Source organism: Dreissena polymorpha, chromosome 7 (genome assembly GCF_020536995.1).
Source record: "Dreissena polymorpha isolate Duluth1 chromosome 7, UMN_Dpol_1.0, whole genome shotgun sequence".
NCBI lineage: Eukaryota > Metazoa > Mollusca > Bivalvia > Myida > Dreissenidae > Dreissena > Dreissena polymorpha.
Window position 1 is genome coordinate 110,911,463 of NC_068361.1, and position 16,466 is coordinate 110,927,928.

Genomic DNA, 16,466 nt, shown 5'->3' on the forward strand with positions numbered 1-16,466 from the left:
AACAAATTTAAAAGAAACAAGATCTGTCTCCATAGGATGACATATTGCCCCGAAAAACGCGTTGATAGATAGTATGAGCATTTTTCGAAACCTAAACGCAGATTTTGAAACCTAAACGCGGATTTTGAAACCTAAACGCGGACCTAAAGTTCAAGGTTAAGGTCAAAGGGGTCCAAATGTATGTGCGTGTGGGAAGGCCTTGTCTATATACACATCCATACCAAATATGAAGGTTACATCTGGAGCGACATAAAAGTTATGAGCATTTTTCGAAACCTAAACGCATATTTGAAACCTAAACGTGGACACTAAGTTCAAGGTTAAGGTCAAAGGGGTCCAACTGTGTGTGAGTATGGAAAGGAATTGTCCATATACACATGCATACCAAATATAAAGGTTACATCTGAAGCGACATAGAAGTTAGGGGCATTTTTCGAAACCTAAACGGCGATTTGAAACCTAAACGCAGACCTCAAGTCAAGGTCAACGTCAAAGGGGTCAAAACACTTTGTGTGCGTATGGAAAGGCCTTGTCCATATACACATTCATACCAAATATGAAGGTTAAGTCTTAAGTGATATAGAAGTTATTAGCATTTTGCGAAACCTAAACGAAAAATGTGACGGAAAGACGGACGGACGGTCCGATCACTATATGCCCTCCTTCGGGGGCATAAAATAGCCGACAACGACCGATTTAGCGTAAAAATTCGCGAGTACGTTTCAGGACAATTTTCGTAATCGGGTTACATTTAAGTGTACTTAAGATACCCGGGGTACATTTAAATAGTACCAGAGCCGACAATGACAAATCGAGCATTACTTACATAACTGCGCGATACATACACCTATTGAAACCAATAAGATACACCTTAACCACTAAACTATTGTCATTATGTAGTTTAAAGTATGTACGGGCAAATTTGCAAAACAGTGCTTTACCTATATATCCTTATAACAAAGTCAGGCAATAAAACAACTAATCTAGATCCTATCGCACGACGTCATTTTATATCAAAGCTACCTAAATATAATTAAACGACGATAGACACATATATATATAAGAATTAATATGATCTCGAACCGGCCTGTACGGGCGCTCAGAAATCTACATGGCCTATTAACGTCACAAACCACTTCAAGTACTAGTATTGAGTCGATTTAGATCCGAGATCCGGCCCGTACGACGCCTCTACAAATCAAAGATAACCCTATAATATCTTCTATTACTAAACTAATCTAGATCAGGTCTGCCAGGGCGCTGCCACCTCCTGCTACACCCGTACTGGCAGCAGTCGTGGATTATCCGGTTGGAGGGCCTCAGCAACCTTCGAGACAGGACCACCCGGTACAGCGGAGGCTCCGTTTCCCGTCGGTGGGCTCGTCTAACCTGTAGCATGTTTCTGCTTGACCGACATACGCAGGTCTCCGGGCAGGGGTTTTCTTAAAACCGGAGGTCGATTTCTCAAGCTGCATTATAGGACTTCAGCAGCTGTCGATTTAGAACCTCGTAGTACAGCGACTGTTCCGTTCGGCGTCTGCGTGCGGGCGGAATCGGAAGCATATTACTGTCAGACCGACACACGCAACTCGCAGGGCATGGATTCCTATCGAACCTGATGTCGATTTCCCGCGCATCATCGCCGTCGGCGTCAGAATCACTGTCGTCTGAAGAGCTGCTAGACGTTGAACAACAACTGCAGCTTTCTGAATCCGAGTCGCTAGATGACCCGGATGTTGAATCGTCACTGTCCGAATCAGAGCTTGACGAGTCACTTGACTCGCTTTCACTCGAGATGGTATTCTCATCAGAAGACCGGGACTCAAGACTTAACGATCGCTTATTGCTGGACTGTGTGAAGTCCGTACGTTCCCTTTCCAGGCGGTTGTATCGTCGCCTTCGCCGGTGGCGTTTGTCCGTAAAATCACAACCTTCGTCATCAGAGAGTTCATCATCGGACACGATTTCTACAATAAAAATCAATTCACATTTGTTAACACTAGCAACACTTGGAAATAAAGTCTAGGTCTGGTAGACTTAAGCATAATCTAGGTGGTTAGGAATATGGACACATTTTATTCTTGCTTTTTCTTAACAAAAGAAGAGGTATTTTTGCGTATTTAAAATGCTATTTTTTGCTTTTTTGGTGTGTGTTTTTTATTATTGATTGCTCACCCTGACTATCTAGTCGGCGTGGCACTGTAGCCGACTTGCGTCTTGTCACAACCGTGTCCTCTGAGTAACTCTCGGAATCAGAGCTGTAACCGGAAGTAGCTGCCGGGAACGACGCAGCAACCGACTCCTGCGACCAGCTAGTGACATCATCAGTGACGTCATCATCGCAATCGCTGTCCGAGTCGGAGAGCGCGAGGTCTTCCTCGAGCAGATCAACCGCGACCGACACAGCTTTCTCTGCGCACTGGACACCTGTCAGGATTGAGGAAACAAATAATTTGTAAGCAGTGTTATGATGATCATTATACAAAATCAAGTAAAGTGTAGAAGAATAAATCGATTTTTTATAGCGGTTTTTGTGTTAGTTGTAGACGAGTAAGAGTCGTAGTAGCAGAGGCTATTTCAAATTTGCAATAAAAGCATGATATGTTATAGCAGCAAACACAGTCGTAGTGTAAGCAGCAATAGTAGTTAAAGAAGTGGCACTTCTACTACTGCTATTACTACTACGACTACTTCTACTACTACTACTACTACTAATACTACTACCACAACTACCACTACTACTATTACTACTACTATTTCTAGTACTACTACAACTACTACTACTACTACTATTACTACTACTACTACTACTACTACTACTACTACTACTACTACTACTACTACTACTACTACTACTATAACTACTACTACTACTACTACTATTACTACTACTACTACTACTACTACTACTACTACTACTACTGCTGCTGCTGCTACTACTGCTACTGCTACTTCTACCTCTACGATAACTTCATAATACCAACTACATAATACCAAATGCAACAACAGTACTATTACTCTTACTGCTGCTGCTGCTACCGTTGCTAGTGCTTCTTCTACTGTTTCTGTTGATATAACTTCAACAATTACTACCAGTAACTACTAATACTTATAAAAATACTAAAACTGGAATTACTACTACAATTTCTACGACTACTATTATTTGTATAATTCCGCAGTTGCTGCTGCTACTTTTAATTCCACTACTATTGCCTCATATGACCCTTAACAGAAGCAGTATGATGAAAGACAAAGCAAGAAGACGTAAATGACAGAATAGATACCTGAGCGAGAACTTGAAACAGAGAGATTCCCAGCACAATCTTCAGATTGGCTGACCTCATCAAGGCCACGCTCAGGGTCGTGTGAGAGAGAAAGTAGGTCAAGATCAGTTGGAAAGGTCATGACCCCCAGAACATCAGCATCAATCTCTGGGATGCATTGTGCGTCTCTGAAAAAAAGAAGCACGAATCAATATTTTTCATTCTGGATGATTCCGCACTGACCGAATGGCTACATCACTAAATCGTGCGTTTTACCAATTATAAATACACGATTACTCATGTTCATACAATCCACAATTTTCTCACAACTTATTCAACCAATACTCTTTAACCTTTTCGCTGACTAATTGATTAGAAAAAATATCGGGTTTCTAAAACTTCAAACGCTGTTTGCTATTGTGTATTACTATCTCTACAAAAATGTGCAATTTAATTATGCATACATAAGAGAAAATCAGTGTTAATTTTCATTATCACGGACCTTTTCCCAAAGGGTTCACTGATCTATGCACTATTTTTTGTCTGATTTATTTATTGCGCACATAAAACTCTCCATCAGGAAGCCATGTTCGCATTTTTTCACTAAGAGAACTACTCACTTTTTCCCCCGAAATTCAATAATTCATCCTATGACCCATAATCTTCCTCATTAAACAACTAAAAGAACACTGTCTTATACAATGACGACTACTTGAAATATAGCTTGTAATTAAAATGTCCCATTTGGGTTTCGCAAACAAATGAAGATATTCTCGATTTGAAAAATACGGGTTTGTGTTATTATTGTGCCTTTTATTATAAAGCAGAGAGAGAGAGAGAGAGAGAGAGAGAGAGAGAGAGAGAGAGAGAGAGAGAGAGAGAGAGAGAGAGAGAGAGAGAGAGAGAGAGAGAGAGAGTGGTTTTTGTTTAGAGCGGAACATGCACTGGTTTCTCGTTGTTGCATTTATATGAGTTGTAAGTTCATTGATTTGCAATAGTGTACATAATGTGGATAGGATATGGAGGAGGAGAAAGATTAAGACGCGTTTTATGTATTTACAGTTCAGTTTCTATGTGACACTCACAGGATCCGGTTCAATTGCTGGAGAACGATTGCGTAATGTTTACGGACACCCGGAAGATTATTTAACTGAGCGGTGATATGGAGGTAGATCGCCATTGCACATTAAGGATATTTGAGCTTATATGAATTGTTAATACATGTGTAAGTAAGACACGCCGTCAATTACTAACACCAATGCGTTATATGATATTTTGAGAAAAGATTAAACTAACTTTACTGAATGTATAAGTAAATATTGACATGATAGAAAGTTACAGTCTTTCTTAAAAGGACTTAAATATCTACTCTTATTTGATAAATTTCAGTTGCATTTCACATCATGCTACAGCAAAATGTCTTTTGGTTGGCTTTAATTATTTACGATGAAGGTATTGAATTTGCAAAAAATATTAACATTGAACTAAAAGATTACAGTTGAATTAACTCACCTGCAAAACTTAAAGAAATGTTGTTTATAAAATAAAATTATTAAATATTTTGAATATTAAGATATTTGTATGTCTCATTTTCTTACCCCACTTAACAACGTTGCAAGAAAATAACCTTTATTATTAAATATTCTATTAAATTTATGAAATTGTTATGCATTAATATAGACCCCGTATTACATGCATGGAGTCTGCAAAATTCTGGCAATTTCCTTCGTCAAATTCCTGCAAATTTTGCATTTTTCTTTGAGAGCTTTAAAAGCGTTTGGATAGTATGTCAACAATAGACATTGTGGCGTTGCTACGTTATCATGACGACGTCAACGTCCGCCATTTCTCTGTAAATAACGAAGTGTCCCGCATTGGTCAAATATGAACAATAGTTTTATTATTATAGATCTTTTCCGCGTTCATGCTAATTATTTTACATCAAACACATATTTTGTATGCATCATATATTGACAATAGTGTTAGAAAGCTTTCGTCATGAAATGCTACTACGCATAATTAATTGTAACTTTATTTGCTAAACAAACTGCATGTCCGGGAGACCTCGATCTAAATATAGTACTAATTCCGAGACGAATCGAATTGTCGTCATGGGCGTTCCCTCAATCTTTTGCAGTATAATGGATGTTAAATTATATTCTACTGTTTTCACTCTAATTAGCAAGATGTCGGAGTTTATGTTGGTTTACTATAGTTATATAAATAATTGTTTAGAATATATTATCCTTAAATATACATGTTGACTTCAAACTATACGCTTCGGCATGTTCCGTGCGCTACGAACATCGCCGAAACGTTGCTCGGTTATGACCGTAAATTCTTATTCTACAGAGCTCCGTACCATTCGGTACCCCTCGCAGATTATCATAATCGGACTCGGGAGAAATACGGGTTGAAAGTAGTCCGCCCACGTGATACCATTCTAAGAATGTTACAACAACAAAAACAATAACAACGATGGCGTCCATAATTCCTGTAGAGTTTGTACTTGCTCTGGCTTCAGAGCATAGAAAATCCCCATTTTCATCTTTGCAAAATGTAAACAACTCGCAAAACAGGCCATGCTTGTTTTTACTATGTAATTTTGATTCGCGTAGGCCCGCGTAGGTAGACCGCAATACCGCTTCCGAAATGTGTATTCATACTATCTCCTTCGAGGTACTTATCCGATGTTTGACGGAAAGGGCCGAGAATGTGCGATTGAGCTCCGTACATGTCATTATTTTTATGACGTCATCCGGAGTGATTCATAGAGTATATAAACCCAGACTTTTCCGGAGCATTTGCCAATCTTTCCTAACACTTTTCCGACGAAACTTCCTTTGTAATTTAAATATCAACCGCTCCGGATGACAGAAAGCGAGGTATATAACAAACTAAACATTCCCGTATTTTCAGAACAGTTCCACCCGGAGCTGCTCCGTATATGTTATAATAAATAACCAGTTACTTTCCTGACAAAAATAATAATAAACAGCGGCCATTTTTGTCCATTGTTATGATGGGTACGGAGCTCAGAGACAGTTATGCCTAGATATGACAATATTGCAATTCATCAATGTACCAGATTTTGCATGTGTATAACCTATGTACTTTGATGTAATTACCAGTGCCATTATATGAATACCATGCGAACCCAATAGAAAAATAAATCAATGTCTTAACCGGAACTCGGACTTCGTCATCCTTCCATACAAATATTAAATATCGTTGTTGTGCAACAACGGACCTGCGTGCAAATGCCTGGAACCTTGTCACGTTACCGTACCACCACGGCAGGGGTGGCCGGCGGCGGAACAATATTGTACTTGTATACAGCTTTAAATAAATTCAAATCTGAGCGCCTGTATGACTTGTATCGTTTTTATTCAGTTGCCATTTAGGTCGGCAGTTGACCGAACTGTTCAGTGAAATTTGATAAAACCGAATTTTAAATTTACGTGCCATTCTCTTTAACAATTCAAAAAAACGGTTTGTTTTTGCGTTAGTACTGTTCATGTTGATTACACGCCGGTCATCCGGATACCTTGATATACGGATCGCTCTTCGATAAAAGAGAAAAATAAAACCAAGCTCGAGACGAAAGTGTTTTTTTTTTCAAATTTATATCATAAACATTATGTTTGAGACAAGGGACATGTTGGAGTTGATAAATGGCATATGCTTTGGGATTTAAAAGAAATACTTTTGCGGGACAATAGTACATTTTCTCGAGAAAAAAAAATGAGAAAAAATACATTGGAAAAGAGCATGAACTGCATGATCAGTGCCTATTTCAACAAAATAACACGGTCGGAGACATATGCCCTCCTCCCCCCTCTATTTCAATAGGGGTCATCTACTGTCCAAGGCCAATATACAAGTGATGTATCAGGCCAATCGATCAATTCGTTGGCGAGTTGATCAGAATTAATTTTAACACTTATTGTGACAGTGACCTTGACCTTTGACCTAGTGATCACAATTTCAATAAGGGTCATCTACATTTCAAGGCCAGTGTACATGGGAATTATCAAGCCAAGCGGTCAATTTGTTGGCGAGTTATTGATCGGGAACGATTTTCCCACTTATTGTGACAATGACGACGTAGTGACCCCCATGTCAACAGGGGTCAACCACTGTCCAAGGCAAGTGCACATGGGAAGTATCAAGCGGATCGGCTAATTCGTTGACGAGTTAATGATCGGAAACGATGCTAACACTTATTGTGACAGTGACCTTGACCGTTGACCTAGTGGCCCCAATTTCATTAGTAGTCATCTACTGTCTTAGGGCAATGTACATGAGAAGTATCAAACCAATCGGTCAATTCGTTGAAGAGTTATAAATAGCATACGATTTTCACACTTATTGTGACAGTGACCTTGACATTTGACCTAGTGACCCCAATTTAAGTAGATGTCATCTACTGTCCAAGGCCAATGCACATGTGAAGTATCAACCAAATCGGTCAATTCGTTGATGAGTTTCTAATAGGAAACGAACTGGTCTCCCGACTGACCGACGGACAGACCGACCGACATCCAGCAAAACAATATATACCCTCTTCTTCGACGGGGGGCATACAAATACGAAAACATATTGCAAGAAAGCGTAAGCTATTTAGGCACGAAGAAAAATTACTTTGCTTCAAATACTGACATTATCATAGTATTCTACGAAATATGAACAATAATAGTGCTTTTTTTTCAATAAGTGGTATGCATGATGCTGTAAATACTTTGATTTCCGATAAAGGACAAGTCGGATAACGGAGACTTTCAACGAATTGGGCTCTCTGCCTCCGGTGTACGAGTTTCATATTCTATTTGACATGCGTTTATATATTATGAATATTCGTACCAAACTTTTTGAAGTACGAATAAATTTGCCTACATAATCCCGACACAAGGGCTATGTATATCTATATTACAAATACATGTGAAATATAACCAATGGTGTTGTTCGTTTTCAAAAATGAAATTTCTATCATTATCTGGAAATAAAAACGGGAAATTTTAATTCTGACATTAGATTTAAATGCTTATTTCTTAAGAAATATATTTCAAGTGACAATCGTTAATGTCTACATAAGCAATTTTGGTGGCTTGAAATCTTAAATTATTAAACAGAATTGTGAAATAAATGTCTCACTCTCAACAGAAAGATTGAACTATTTTTACAATAAGCTTATACATTTGAGCCTCGATCTGTGAAAAAGGGGTTTAATGCATGTGCGCAAAGTGTCATCCCAAATAAGCCTTTGCAAATCGCACAGGCTAATCAGCAACTACACTTTACGCTTTTATGATAATTTTCGTTAACAAAAAAGTCTCTTCTTGGCAAAAATCAAGTTAACTGCACAGGCTTATCTGGGAATAAACTCAACGCACATGAAACACCCTTGTCACAGATCGCTGTCCATTTGTATATGGTCATAATACTTTTCCTTTTTATTCAAGTGAGCTTTCATGCAACCGTTCTGGATCAAGTACGCTCAAGCTTTGTCGGATCTGATCCTGGAAGAAGCACAAGATTCCATCAATGATTTTAAAAGCTTTCTCATCGTTCCGCGTTATGTACTGGTGTCAAATAATTCCGCATGTAAACAAACGCTATTCATCCATTTTCTTTGAAATGTTAATAACGTTTTATTAACTGTTAAATTCTAAAATGGACTCAACTGACTGGCGTTGAAATTTTATTTTAAAATGTTGTTCTTGTTGGTTATTGAAAGCGCTTCCGCTGGATTTAAAATTACTTTTCTATGTATTGTTGAAGTTGAGATCCAATTTATACAAAAATCCATGTTCAAATCAGAACTGGACACTTTTCTTTTTTATGTCAATAATTGAAAACGGATCCATGGGGCGACATTAATCCAGTATTAAAGCGTCGGAATCGGATACATAAGATATGGAGTTCTAGCCAAGATAGCTGCGGGTTGAAAATGCGGGAAATAACCCACACTATGATGGGAAGACCGGTGTAGTACCAGGGAAGCAGACATCGAGAGGATTGTATATAAGGTACGACGTAACAATCAATATAAGATACATTAATTGAAAATTCACGCTAAAATGTTCAAATTTTAATCCCCCAAAAATGCATGTCTTATTTGAATAGGCCATTAAATAACAAAGTCACAGTCAGGTTCAAAAGGGACGAAAAAAAATGAAGCAAATTTTCATTGAATCGTTTTTAATTAACGTCATTACATACATTGTTATCAATTGCCTGCTTACTGTGACAACAGACAATAATTATAGAAAACAGAGAAACAACGTCATTCTTTTTCAAAACCAATTGACTCAACGTTTCGGTCAAAGACCTTCATCAGGAGCAAAACATTTATAATAAAGTAAAGGAAGTATTTCATAACGAAATTGTTGGTTCACCAAAAAAGATTGTGCAATATCTGTTAAAATGTGTCATGTAATCGGGAACAGACGTGTAATTGTCATTGAGATGATCGGATGAAGAAGAGTCAACGAAAACGTGGCATCAGAATCTCAAAACACTTGAATTTCAAATTATACATAAGTGAACTACAAATTAAACATGTTTTATCATTAAGAGACATTTTGATCTTTTAAGTCGAATAACAAAATGTTATTGAGTTAAGTATTTTTATTTTGTTGAGATATATATGATCATCGAATTCATACGGATTTTCGATGGAATTTGTTCGTGTTTTTTTAATCAAATCCACCGTTTATCCACGAAATTCTTTCATCATATTACAAAGTCCTGAACTATTGATTAGCCAAACAATTGTGCGTGCCTAAAAACCAAATGAATAGAACATCAATGCCTAAAACCGAAGAACAAATCTCTCGCGCGTGGCTTTTGTTTTCCTCCGGTATGTATGTGCCATCCATATACATTGTATTCAATTATACAGATGGCAGGCGTGATTTAGCAAAACGAGTATGGTATGGTTTAGCGCGGAAACTGAACCGGTTTCTCGTTTTGCAATGTTTATGACTTGTTAATCTATTGATTCGCAATTCGACGTGTGTATTTTACTGCTTTGAGTTTTGCAGAAGCAGAAAGAACTTGCTATTATTCCGCTCTCCAGTCCTAAATATTGTTTGTAAACATTGATGCACATAGTGTAAATACTTTCAAATTGTCAAAAGATTTAAATTGGGCCACCCATGAGTTATCTCACAAGCGGCCAGCAAGGACAATGTAAAACAAGGTAAAAAATAATACTATTTTTTCTACGCCGAAAGTCCACTGATTTGAGAAAAACTCATTTAATATAACTTTAAAATTATTAAAATGAAAAGAACAAAATCATATATATTATCATTAAGATATTTGTTAGATGCAATTGAAATAAAATTGTGATACAATAATCATCAAAATAATGTTTTTTTATTGGTAAACATGTATTGTATAAGTATTGCATAATACACACGGTGCGAACATCGTGTAAACATATTCGTTAAGCACAAATGATGTACATCCGTTTGTTTAACATAGGTAAGGCATGGACTACGCAAATAAATTAATTATAATTCTTAAATATGGTTCTTACACATGAAACATGAAGACTTCACACAAGTTATAGTTTGTCGACAAGTTCCAGATAATCAGCAGTTCCGATTAATTTGTATTTACTTTTCCATAATGCCCCGATAAAAACAAAATGGTAAATGTCTAAGGTATACATTAAGTAAAGGAACAAATTCACAAAGTTTTAGCAAAACAGCTTTTGTATTGTGCTTACAGGGGGATAAATGCAGTAAAAAGTGAAACGGAATTGATTGAATGAGTTATGTTTTGAAATGTGCATATGGATATAGAAGGCTTTATTATTTTCAAATAAACTGTTTACTGATTGAAAACAACCATGACAATGTATTGGAATACTGATTTTGTTAGTTGAATGATTTTTAATAATTTTTCCGAAGGGTTAACTTTAATTGGCTATTTTTGACAAAAACTGCATATGCCGTCTGACCTATCCTGTTATCATACAAAATAAATTTTACCCTTTATTTCTACATCTTCTCACACTAAATCCCGAAAGAAACTACTGTGGTAAAGAGAATTAACGTTTTTTGCCAGGTAATTATAAACTGGTTGACTGTACTTCCACTTGATAAGTGACATGTGTTAAAATATAACTTGTTGGTTCAGTGCAAACGTTAATGACAAGTGATGGGTTGAAAGATCTGCTTGAGTCAATATTTGCTGGAATCTCCAAACTCCTTAATGGGAAGAAATATCTAGAAAATGTACAGAACTTACAAATATTGACAGAGGAAGTGTTGCGCAAGGTATTCACTAAAAGTTATTTTCAGCCATTTGATGACCTAGAAATGTATCTTAACAACATAGTATTTGCAAGTCGTACTTCTAAATTGTTGGTCGATTTTTTAAAATTAAAGCAGTATTTCTTATAATTATGTATGTTAAAACAGAAATAGAAGGTGGTTGGCCGCTCCACGTCTCATCAGTTTAGCTCAGTTTACCATACTCATTGCCGCTGCACACCCAAACCACTCGTGGTACAGCCCCGTTTATTTAAGATCAATGGAGAAAGCGCACAAGAAAAGTTCTTAAACGTGAGCATGTCTTGAGACATAATCCGGGGGTGTGGAATGCCATATGGATTGACATGCTCATAGAAACAACTTTTAGGAGATATAGCCTTGGCAAAAAGGGAGTAATAGGTTCAAGACTTAAACCTGAAACTCTCAAGGTTTGATGCTGATCCTGCATATTTTCAGCAGGATAGAAAAAGATGTGAGAGAAATGAGCAGTATCAATTAAGTGGACACTGATGAACAACGAAAAGAAGAAAAGCGGGTTAAGATAAATTCAGATGCTAAGGATAAAGCTGACCCTAAAATAGAACGATACATGACTATATTGATAACGTTAAGACTTATATGATACATAATCTGAATAAAAATGATGTCTGCTTCATGTTTGACGATAAATGGAGTATAGCCCTAAGAGTATGGAAAGGCCATGTAGACAATACACTGTCTCAAGGGTGTACAAACTTACTAGTGACATGTTATTATCCCAACAGAATGTTATACTAGGTGTCACTGAGAACAAACAACAGCTGATCGCTGTGATGTGTTAAGCTTCATGTACGGATAAAAAAATTGACCTTTTCCGCACTCAATCATAAAAGTTGGTCGTTACATGAGATCATGATACGCCCACTGTAATATATAAATGTGTCATAAGCAATCGAGCTGATTTTAAAACAATCCACGAAGAAGCTGACGTTATAATGATAAGGCAAATGGTTGATGCTGTAGAAGCAGAACACACTGGCATTTTTGTGGTAGCTGCTGACACAGACGTGTGTGTTTTGTTGTTACATTTATATATTGTCCTGAAACTTTCCTTATTGGTCATCATGGACTCACCGGTGAGAGAAATAGCAGTAATATACTTTCCCTAAACTACCCAAAATATTATTAATATCGCGACCGACGTCCTAACCCTATCTCTGTTTGCAACACGGTAGTTGGATATTTTGCTATCGGTAAGGGAACATTTATTCAGATGCTGAATGAAGGCAACTCCATCAGACTTTAAGGTGATATGACAGCTTGTATAAAGGAGTTGTGAACGAAAGCGACCGTTTTTTTCTCAGCATGCTATGGAAAGCTTGATTCAGAAACACGTGTTTTACAAGACAAACCCTTTAGGCAGCCATGGTATGCAATCCAAAGCAATTCAAGGCAAATGAAAACGTATTTACATACAGGAGTGTATATAGACACATAAGATGCAGACCCCCAGATCTAACTCCATGTGATAAACACACATCTACGCATTTCAGTAGCATCAGAGTTCCTTAAGCTCCACTCAATGTGCTTATAATGATAAAATATGGGTGTATATGTAAAATATAACCGATGTTCAACACTTAGGTGCTCATGCAATCAAGCGCGACTACCATGTATTATCTTTTGTGCTTGTCAAAAGGTTCAGGTTGACATAGTACAAAGTATCAATAATCAGACAAAACATTCCCGTTAGATAACTTACTTTGTCGATGAAAACGAAAAGATGGATAATTTTTGGTATGAAAGACAAGCATGGGAACTGAATTGAATATTATAACATCACTCTATGAAAGGCAACAACTCACAACACGAGCTAAACTAGTATACATACCATTTTATACCATGATGTTTGAAAAATGTATCCTAATCGTGAAAAATGTTTGAATAACACTGTGTATGGTGTTTCAATTGATATATCATGCGCTTTATGACATGTATCCACCGGTGTACTTTATTACACCAATCATACCTATTACGAAGTTGCAGTTGCTGCAAACAAAGGCAATAAAAACGTTTATCCAATCGTCAGGATAACGTCAACATGTTCGTGTTATACTTTACTCTGCATATGTATTACTGAAACTACATTTAATCGAAAACATTATGAAACACTAAATTGCTACTAAATTGTTTTATTTTTCCATATTATTATAATGTGAAAATTTCGATGTGACCTTGGATTTAGGGGAAATTTTTTAGCAGCCATAAACAAATAAGACCGAAAATGGCCGCAATCTTGGACCACATCTTGAATATCTGGTAACCCCCAACGTTATCAGCCCGGCATCATTTGGATTCTTCATCAGTAACATGTCCCATAACAAAAAAAAATACTATACATCCCAATGTCGGGTTTAGTAAAAACAAAAATGGCCACTCTTCTGCCGGACTGAATTTTTGGGGAAAAAAATCGCGAGCGTGTCCGAGAAATAAATGTATGAGCCTTGTTCTGAGAAAATTGGGCAAAATGCATGTCCGTAAAGTGTCGTCCCAGATTAGCCTGTGCAGCCCGCACAGGCTAATCAGGGACGACACTTTCCGCTATAATGGTATTTTTCGTTTAAAGGAAGTTCCTTTTTACCGAAAATCTAGTTTAAGTGGAAAGTGTCGTCCCTGAGTAGCCTGTACGGACTGCAATAAGCCCAGTTTTATCAAAACGCGGCTCATATGTAAGAGACTTAGTTTACAAGTACACTATTTCTACAAACAATTAGTTTTGTTTCTGCTTTTGAGTATTGATGTATTATTTAAAAAAAATATTGTCATAATGAAAGTCAAGAAAAACTGTAATCAATTGTAATTACCATCCGATCCGCTTGAAATAAAATAAATTACTTCAGTGTATTAAGTTATGTTAGAGTGTTTCTTAATTGTATGTTTTCCTCTATGTAACAACTTATATTACATTACTTGTCACCATTGTGTCCTAATCACACATTCGTTTAACGGGCGATTGCACAAACTGCAGCAAAACGTATGAGTCGTTCATCTATATAAATCTGATGGTGTCGCGATCATTATATTCGCACATCAAGTCCAACAAGATTGCGGATATAATTAAATCGTGCTCTGCGAAAAGGGGTTTTATGCATGTTTTGTGGTATTTTTCGTTTATAGCTAGTCTCTTCTTAGCAAAAATCTAGTTTAATCCCTGATTAGCCTGTGCGGACTGCACACTCAAATCTGGGACGGCACTTTACACACATGCATTAAACCCCTTTTATCAGAGAACGGCCCAATTATATAAACAATTGAATGAAGAGGAGATTTAAACATGAAACTTGTTTTAGTTAAGTCAAGTCAAGTCAAACCATGAAATTGGCGTATGCAACTGCAACTGACACGGCTGCCACTTGCATTGCAATAAGTACTACTAATTATGCTACTAACTGTAATAATAATACAACAACTTCTACTTCTACTACTTCTTATATTACCACTACTACTACTTCTATCGCTACCTCTTCTTTTACTTCTACAACCATCACTACTACTACTATTTATATTTCCACCACTAGCACTTCTACCGCTACCGTTACTTTTTATTCTACAACTACTACTGCTACAAGTAAAAGTAGCCCTAGGAGTTGTGATACCAGTATATTGAGCAGTACCATCAGTAGTTGATAAGGAAGCAGAAGTAAAAGTGCAAATAGTTATAGAAGAATAACAAAACAGGTTCATTTTACTACATTTCTAAGCCAATTAACGTATTAATGAGTCATGTCTCAAGTTCAAATGTACTTAACCTTATTATCATGTTTTTAACTGACGTATCAAATATAAGATCTAGATTTACGTCAACAAACAGAGATGATTGATAGAGGCCGCGTTTGGTCAAGTGAATTGATATAATTTAAAATATCTGGAACTGCTATCGGCAAAATAATTTTGCATTGACCGCAAACTACATCCCACATTCTGATTGAATTTAGAATATAATATTTTGATAACTTGGCCACCGCATACATATATTTATAAACGAACGGTTGAAACATTTCACAGCACTTTTTGACATCCCACTTAATCGAGTCTGGATAAGGACAATATGGTGGTAAGTATGGTATGTTATTTTATTATAAGTGCGAAGCATAAGGGAAAAGAAAATAATATCACTGATAGCACTGAAATTGTTTTTAATACTAGCCCACGGTAACAAAAATAACATAATTATGAAATGTGTAATCAGCAGAGAATAAAAAGATCATACTAGAAGGTTTCCGCAAAACTAAGCAAATATTGCCATTTCACTTTCGTGAAAATATTTGTTTTTCCACAAACATGTTATATGCATAAAATGAAATTGTAATATTTGTAATACAGCTATGTTCGTTAAATAATTATAACCATAAAATCATGGCAAATGTGGTGTTTGTGAAAAGTGGCATTTTGCAAATTAAATTTAAATCGAAAATTAAATTATCATTAATGAGAAGTTATTTTTTATCTGAAATTGCCTTTTTTTCTGGTGAAGTTGTAATGGGTAGCCTATTCGAATACTTAGCGTAATATTCCGTTTATAGCTTTCTTTGACAAATTGACATGCTGTGCACTTAAATATTTAAAGTAACATAAATTATTTGATATTGATTTAAAAGAGATGATCATTGCAACAAATCCGTGTTTCGTGCCGACCAGATTCAGTGTTCGATCTTTTTTTTTAATCCGTCATTTACGTTCAACTTTTTTTTAATAAAGAATAAATATTTCATATAGATTTGGACGATTGAATGTCCTTGAACTTTTTTTCAAGTGGAAAACATATTTTTAACCGACGTACCATCCCTAAATTTTAGAGGCCAGTGCAAAAAAAAATGTTTTACCTAAAACGCAATATTTGCCATGTGTTCTTTGTATACCAAATGATTTAAGCCCC

At 36.5% G+C, this 16,466-nt stretch overlaps 1 protein-coding gene across 1 annotated transcript; it reads right to left on the minus strand.

The window, feature by feature from the left end:
• Positions 1–1,464: 1,464 nt before the first annotated feature.
• On the minus strand, positions 1,465–5,094 carry LOC127840033 (uncharacterized). The gene is made up of 4 exons (XM_052368422.1): positions 4,956–5,094; positions 3,285–3,451; positions 2,176–2,427; positions 1,465–1,967 (listed from the first exon to the last, which is right to left on the minus strand). Exons 2-4 carry the CDS (start codon positions 3,403–3,405, stop codon positions 1,465–1,467), a joined length of 876 nt encoding a protein of 291 aa, XP_052224382.1. The 5' UTR covers positions 3,406–3,451; positions 4,956–5,094.
• Positions 5,095–16,466: the final 11,372 nt, after the last annotated feature.

What these genes read in the sequence shown, in the direction of transcription:
- LOC127840033 (XM_052368422.1), bottom strand. Translation starts at nt 3,405, where the DNA reads ATGACCTTTCCAACTGATCTTGACCTACTTTCTCTCTCACACGACCCT. An exon ending in TGTTTCAAGTTCTCGCTCAG is followed by an intron (nt 2,428 to 3,284) that starts GTATCTATTCTG and finishes CAATCCTGACAG; the next exon opens with GTGTCCAGTGCGCAGAGAAA. An exon ending in ACGCCGACTAGATAGTCAGG is followed by an intron (nt 1,968 to 2,175) that starts GTGAGCAATCAA and finishes TTTTTATTGTAG; the next exon opens with AAATCGTGTCCGATGATGAA.